The 7,265-nt window shown below is 38.3% G+C and overlaps 2 protein-coding genes across 3 annotated transcripts in view; one reads left to right on the top strand and one right to left on the bottom strand.

The window, feature by feature from the left end:
- LOC106813821 (protein salvador homolog 1-like) overlaps positions 1 to 6,614 on the bottom strand; it is a 17,878-nt gene extending 11,264 nt beyond the window's left edge. The window contains exon 1 of one of the 2 annotated variants that reach the window (XM_014818065.1): positions 6,561 to 6,614. The gene's annotated coding sequence lies outside the window, so the exon portion shown is untranslated. Of the gene's footprint in view, positions 1 to 1,285; positions 1,376 to 6,560 lie in introns of those variants that run through there. The other variant, XM_014818059.1, reaches the window with a different exon arrangement.
- Positions 1 to 7,260, top strand: part of LOC106813813 (radial spoke head protein 4 homolog A-like) — an 8,148-nt gene extending 888 nt beyond the window's left edge. Inside the window, exons 2-12 of the mRNA XM_014818044.1 lie at positions 1,930 to 2,119; positions 2,309 to 2,490; positions 2,662 to 2,752; positions 2,937 to 2,982; positions 4,066 to 4,182; positions 4,429 to 4,526; positions 4,790 to 4,931; positions 5,162 to 5,271; positions 5,507 to 5,648; positions 5,912 to 6,029; positions 6,450 to 7,260. Coding sequence (XP_014673530.1) covers positions 1,930 to 2,119; positions 2,309 to 2,490; positions 2,662 to 2,752; positions 2,937 to 2,982; positions 4,066 to 4,182; positions 4,429 to 4,526; positions 4,790 to 4,931; positions 5,162 to 5,271; positions 5,507 to 5,648; positions 5,912 to 6,029; positions 6,450 to 6,681 — 1,468 coding nt within the window. The 3' untranslated portion in view covers positions 6,682 to 7,260. The remainder of the gene's footprint in view (positions 1 to 1,929; positions 2,120 to 2,308; positions 2,491 to 2,661; positions 2,753 to 2,936; positions 2,983 to 4,065; positions 4,183 to 4,428; positions 4,527 to 4,789; positions 4,932 to 5,161; positions 5,272 to 5,506; positions 5,649 to 5,911; positions 6,030 to 6,449) is intronic.
- The last annotated feature ends 5 nt before the right edge of the window (positions 7,261 to 7,265 follow it).

Here is a 7,265-nt window from a genome sequence, read left to right as displayed (position 1 = left end):
GAGTGTGACTGTGAGTGTGAGTGTGAATGTGAGTGTGAGCACTCACACGGCCCAGGGATAGAGAAGATGTCCAGTCCTATCTTATCAACTAACATCATCCTATCCAATCACAGTACTGGACATCATCTCCTATCACTTTGATACCAACTTGAGTTTGTAAAGTACTTTGTTACCGTACCGCGTACGGTGACGGTGTAGTGTACCGACAAGACTGAGTCCGACTAGGCCCCCTACCGTGGCGTGGCAATTGGCATTGTCATTGACAAAGTCATTGATATTGAATCAGACAGTAACATGCTAACAACTAACAGTAACATTGCCATTTTTCACTTACGACTACGAATACGTATAGCAGTCGTAGAGTCTAGAGCCGTTGAGCGTAACGTCGGCGTTAGTATAGAGGGGAGCCCCTTCGCGAAATTTTTTTCCCCACTGCAGTTCCGGACCCTAACCCTAACCCTAATTAAATTTAATTAACACTATTAAATTTAATTAACGCAGTGGCTGGAGGTACGCCAGCCGATCGGTCGTTCAAGCCCCTTTTTTTGCGTTAGGGTTAAGGGTTAGGGTTAGATTAGGGTATAGGGTTATGGTTAGGGTAGGTTTAGGGTTAGGTTAGGGTTCTTGCTCATACTAAACTCTCAAATCGTGAATTTATTTCCCAAGGCGTTATTTTCGAAATCTGGCGCGACCGCCGCCATCTTTGTCTCGTTAAGTATGAAAGCGAATGGACTGGCGTACCGTAGCCTCGAGACATTAAGATACGGCTGGCGTACCGTAGCCACTGCCTTTTTAATTAATAAAAAAAACATTTATAATTAATTGTTATAAATAAATCATGTAAATATTTGCGTTAATTGAAACAACAATAGCTTAAAAATTTAGATAAAGATAGATTGGAAAACAATACTCAATAGTTAGATAAAGATAGACAAATACAGAAAACAGGAAAATAATTAAAAAACACGGGATTCGAACCAATGCCCGTTGAGTGGTAACGCCGGCGCGCTACCTGCTCGGCTATACAGGGTTCTTGAAAATCACACATATGACATATGCTAAATAAGAGCGAAGTCGAGTGAATGGAGTGCGCTGATTGGCTGTGGAAAGATTGGGGACCGGAACTCCAGTGGGAAAAAAAATTTCGCATCCCGGTCGGGCTAAAACTTCGACAATAGCCCATGACACCTAGCTATTACTTATTTACTACTACTAGTAATTAGTATTTCTATTACTATTACTATTACTAGTATTAGCTGACAAGTACTTATTGAATAGAGCCTACCGAGTGTTGACAGTGTCACACTGACACTGTTGTCCGAAGTAGGCCTACTACTGGGAGTAGGACTATAGGAGCTATGTTTCTTCGAGTCTTTAGTCGTTACTAGTCTACTGTTATTACAATAAAATACTCACTGCTGGCAGTGCTGCAAAGAAACAGGCATTTACACCAGAACCACAACATTATTCATTGATTGTCATTTAAATAGCGCAGTGGCTGGAGGTAAGGCAGCCGTCGTTCGTTGAAGCCCCTTTGGCGTTTGGGTTAGGGTTAGGGTTAGGGTTCTAGCTCATCTAAACTCTCAGATCATGAATTTATTTCCCAAGGCGTTATTTCGAAATCTGGCGCCACCCGCCGCCATCTTTGTCTTGTTAAGTATGAAAGCGAATGGACTGCCGTACCTCCAGCCTCGAGACATTAAGATACGGCTGCCCGTACCCGTAGCCACAGCCTTTAAATAACCCTCGCCTCTGTCTCTCTGCCTCTGGCATGACCCATTGCCATCGCATTGGCATTGCTGTCCATCATTGAGTTAGTGTTACTCTTACAATTTTACATTGTGCAGAGCATGGAGAAATAGTCGCAGTCTAATAATGTGTAATGTATGTAAAGTATTTACAAATTCATAACTGATTATTTTTTGCCAGATATGATCATCTGTGTAAAGTACTAACAAAAGTTCTCGACGAGAGGCCGAAAAATGCTGGTGACAGTTTTGAGGATATAAGCAAGGATGTAAAGAAAACTGCTTTTAATCCAGAAAGTGACGTTTTACAAGACAAAAATGAGGACTCTACAGAGGTTGAAATAGCTGAAACGCATAAAAAACTTTTCACTGTAAGTTATAGCTTTAAAACTAATTGGTTGTATAGGATCAAGAGCATATAGGATCAAGTGTTGCAGATTAGAGATATTGTAAATATAATGTCAAAAAATACATGTATTATATGTATTTCACATGTCAAATTTTGAAAACACAAGAAAATTCATTAATGATGTACATGGTAATAAAAATGGAATTGCTAGAAACCAGATGAGCTCGAATTGCATGATGGACATGATGATGAGCTGGGAGCTCCACTCGGCAACCTTATGGAGTCTGCATTCATGTTTGAGCAAGCTGGTATTGGCTTCAGCAGAGAGGAAACGTACAGAATATTTCTGGCCCTCAAGCAGCTGCTTGAAACACAGCCCATTCAGCATATCAGGTAGTGCGAGCGCCGAGCTGTAGAAATAACTCATCATTGTCTGGTAATGATCAAATTTATTTTATGAAAACACAGCAAGAAACAATGAATATAGTGTCAATGGCTCTTAATGCGTACACTAACATGTTGGCACTTCTGCTTATGTAATAACTGTTATTATCATGATGGCAGGTTCTGGGGCAAGATTTTAGGAGTGCAGCAGAGTTATATTGTGGCTGAAGCAGAACCAAGGGATGGAGAAGACATTGAGCCAATAGAGAAAGTATACTCACTTTCTGCAGTTTATTCTTTTGAATAGTTTTCTGTGTATAATGAAGCAATAGAGAAGTTCAATCTCTGGTGGAATGCTTAAATGGATGAATACAATATGGATAAGTAGAAATGTTCTTGCTATGAATAGTTAATATGCAAATCATATACACTCTGTTTAATACATCTATTTGTAGGATGATGTTGAGGAAGGCAATGGTGAACGTGATTCAGATGCTGGAGGTATTCATCTTCGTAATAGTGCTCGGGGTTCTCTCCAGGAATTTAAAGGAGGCATACATATAGACAGATGAGGGAGGGCCCTAGAAGGGGTTGTAGAAGTTGAGGTGAATTACATGTGTAATAAGTAGCCCTGATACAGAAGTAAACTCGGTTAGTTCAGAGATGTATACATCAAGTGATGAAAACACAGCATGACCGTGTTGGGATTGTCAAAAGTAAACAGCTGGAAATTAAGACATGACGATTAAGCAATTAAGGATTTATAGGATGTCTAAAATTAGCATCAGCTTTGAAGGCATGTTGAAACTGACATGTTTTAAATGCCTTAGGAAAATCCTAGTGCTTATAGAGAGTTAACATCAATACAATACTATACAGTCTAAAAGCATGGTTTTTGCTCAAATAATAAGGGGCAGGGATGTGTACGGTAAGAATATCAGGTACTAATGAGAGGGCAGCCAACGTTGCAGCCATAAGCCAATAATTGATAGGCTGAATTGCCAGGAGTCGAGACCATAATTAACATAGGCGAGTACAAGTCTGGGTGTCCTGGCTCTAACAGAGACCCTGTTTAGGGGTAGATAATGGTCAGTCAAGGAAAACTCCCAAGTCTTCCTCTTCTACAGACAGTTTCGTGTTTTATACAGGCGTTTTTGCTGTATAACTGTCACTTATAAGAAACACCAAGTGTCCTCTAAAAACAGGAGGGTAAAATAGAGGTTTCCACTAACACAGGTTCGATTGTAGCATTATTCTGCCATGTGTATAGATCTCTCCTCTTCTCTCTCCTTCTTCCTGTGTTTCTCTTCCTCTCTTTGGTGCATTTGTATGAATTTCATTAATTAATTCAAGTAAACAAAATACGTAAAATTACTTATTTGCACTGTGTAAATTGTACCTTTGGATTGATAATGATAACATAGTTGTTTTAGGACTACTTAAAAGTGATTGCTGTTCAGTGTACTGGAATGTATGACACAACTGCCTATCAAGCAGGCATCTGTGTTATTATTATTATAATTATGAATCATCATTATGTATCATTATGAAATATCTATGTATATGTATGTGGGCTGAACATAGGCGATGATCAGGATGACGATGCTATTCCAAAGCCAGACTACAACCCATCCCCTGTTATCCCACGTGAGGAGAATGGTGTTGGGTGCAACAAAAAGATCTATTTTGTCTGCACAGAACGTGAGTCAAGCATCTGAATATACTGTCATTAATAAGTCTCTTAAGGACAAATACTATGTAAACTATAAATTTGGTATAGTGCCCCACTTTTTTAAAATAAGTATACATCTGAAAAGATATTTCCTTTAGTTATTCAAATACTATAGAAGGCATGTTTGTTGTTAGTTTGTAGATATATTATATCAATGAGTATATGAAGCGTGTGTGCACTGCGAAATCATTAAAATTAGTTTATTTGTTACACAGCTGGTATGCCATGGACCAGACTCCCTCCTGTCACTCCAGCCCAAATGGTGGCTGCACGAATGATTAGAAAGCTATTCACAGGACACCTAGATGCCCCGGTATATACTTATTCTTGCACTCGTTCCAATGGGAAACTTAAATTCTTGAGTTAGTGCCTGAAAAATAATGAGTTTCACATCGTGAAAGCATTTTTTCTTTGCTTATATATACACTTACTATTTACTCAAACTGTAGCTCTTAGGGGAGCACGGGTCATCCAAAAACCCTCCAGCAGGCTCCATGTCGTGTCAACATGCATTCTCTTTAAGGAATTTTTTTATTCCTCACTGTGAATGTGACAATCTACTATATCCATTTACAGGTAAACAGCTATCCTGTATTTCCTGGCAATGAAGCAAACTATTTGAGAGCACAGATAGCTCGCATTAGTGCTGCCACACAGATTTCTCCTCTTGGTTTCTATCACTTTGATGAAGAAGAAGAAGAGCAAGAAGAAACGGATGGTGATGAATATATTACATTTGCGTTGAATTACTTCTAACAATTAACAAATAAAGAAGTAATTAGGCACAGAGGTTGACATATTGCTATGCTTAACTGAGTACATTTACATTACTTTTTAAAATAAATGATCCAAATCAAAATCATACTAAAATCCAAATGATTTTTTAGTGAGAATAATATCAAGAGTAAAAATGCTAGCCAAATATAGTCTTTTTGATATCCTCAACAGCACGTGATACTTATGTTGAGAACTTGGAGTTTGAACCAATCCCTGTTAAGGACTTGGCTGATAGCAACATGGCTAACTGGGTTCACCATGTCCAGCACATACTGCCACAGGTAGCTGTTATTTTTTGAGTAGCTGCTTATAACACAAGGAGTTGCTGCATGTCTTGTTGATATGATCATAAACAGGTGATCAATACACCTAACATGCGCCATGAAATAGCCTTCTTTTTTGTTGCCTGTTTTTAGAGGTTGGCTAATGTTCTGTTCTTGAGCATTTGGTATTCAGCGATAGTAATGTTAAATAGACTTTGCAACAGCTGGTTGTATATATATCCGTGGGTTTAAGGGTCGCTGTAAATGGTACAACCCATTCAAGAAGGATAGTGAAGAACTGGATGAGGAGAATTTTGATGATGAGGCAGAAGAGACAGATGCTCCCATTCCAGAAGCAGGACCACCTCTTCTCACCCCACTCGCTGAAGATGCTGGTACGTATGAAAAATTCGTGTCACAGTCTACCTGGTTACAGCATCACTTCATCGACCAGCTTATGTCCTATTAGAATTTTTGTTAATCCATCATCAGAACTGTTATTTCTACAGTATACTATCTTTGAATTTAGTCTGTTGAGTGTTGATGCAGTGTCACGTACACAATAATTCATATCGCATAAAAATGTTGAAAATTTAAACAATTTACCGACCACGATATTGCAGTGCTAGAATATATTATTTCACATTTGTTCTTACAGAAATTGCTCATATTGCACCATGGAGCACACAACTTTCTTCGAACTACTTCCCACAGTTTGCATTGGCTGTGGTGAGATCAAACCTTTGGCCTGGGGCTGCAACAGTTGCAGCTGGAAGGTTAATACTTAATAACAAAACCATATATTGTTCAAATTTATTCTAAGCAAGATTACCTATTTCATCACGAGTAACCTAGCAAATATCCTGACTTATTCTAACTTTTTAAGTCATTGAAGTTGAAAACAAAGATTGCATTTCTTACAGCAATTGGCTATATGTAATATTACAGAGACATCACTATACATTCTTAGGTGTACAGTGTACACTCATGTAAATGAACTGCAAATAGGTGGGCATGCAATATAGGGAATGCACGGTGATGTAATAATATCAAGAGTGCATAATAGAGATCTCTATTATGCACTCTTGATAATATACAGCATAGAAATGATCATGAGGTCTTTCCATGCTTTCCCTTGAGTTTCTTAGAATTTCTATCCCGTCAACTGTTATTCATAGTCAATACCTGTTTTCTAGAAAATTTGAAAACATCTATATTGGAGTTGGTCACAAGTACAGCCTGTACAACTACAGCCCACCAGCAATGCCACCTGTGGGGCAGGAGCATCCTATGATGGAAGAACTTACTGAGATAGAAGACCCATCCGTGGAAGAGGAAGCTGCATTTAAGGCTGCCCAGCAAGAAGCAGAGGAGCGAGCTGAGGAGGAGGCCGAGGCTGAAGAGGATGGGGATGAAGATGAAAACTGAAAATGAAGATATATATCATAATTAAACTGTGTATAAATATATCAGAGATATATGAGTTCACATTATTAATACAAGTTTCCAGAGACTACATACAATTATATAACCATTACATTTTAAATACTGTTATACACATGCTTCAATTGCATCTCTTCCACACATTTCTTATATCTGGATGGGGTGGGTGAGTGGTTTTTGTATGGCACATTTATGATAGTATATTACTACAGCTGGTTGTCTGTATCTGATCTGATTTTAAAATTCTCAAGTATAGTTAGTATACCCAGGTTTACAACGATCGACGATCTAATTTATTACCGTTGGTTCATCAATAAAAGTATAGTCTGCTCTCTATTTGATGTATTGACTATTGAGTATTGTGTCTAATAAAATGCAAAAAATGTAGATACTAAAATACCGTAACTTACGGAGTATACTCTATACTTGCAATATCATGGTAATATACATCATTACATGCACGTGTGTTCAGGTTTGCAATGTTGTTCAGGGCGTTTAGTATATAGAATCATAGATACAGTGTGGTATTCAGATGTGGGTGGTTAAGATTAGAAGCATTACTTCAAGTA

This window comes from Priapulus caudatus, unplaced genomic scaffold, assembly GCF_000485595.1.
Source record: "Priapulus caudatus unplaced genomic scaffold, Priapulus_caudatus-5.0.1 Scaffold24, whole genome shotgun sequence".
NCBI lineage: Eukaryota > Metazoa > Priapulida > Priapulimorpha > Priapulimorphida > Priapulidae > Priapulus > Priapulus caudatus.
Note: the sequence above shows the minus strand (reverse complement) of the source record. Positions and strands in the feature narration are given on the sequence as shown.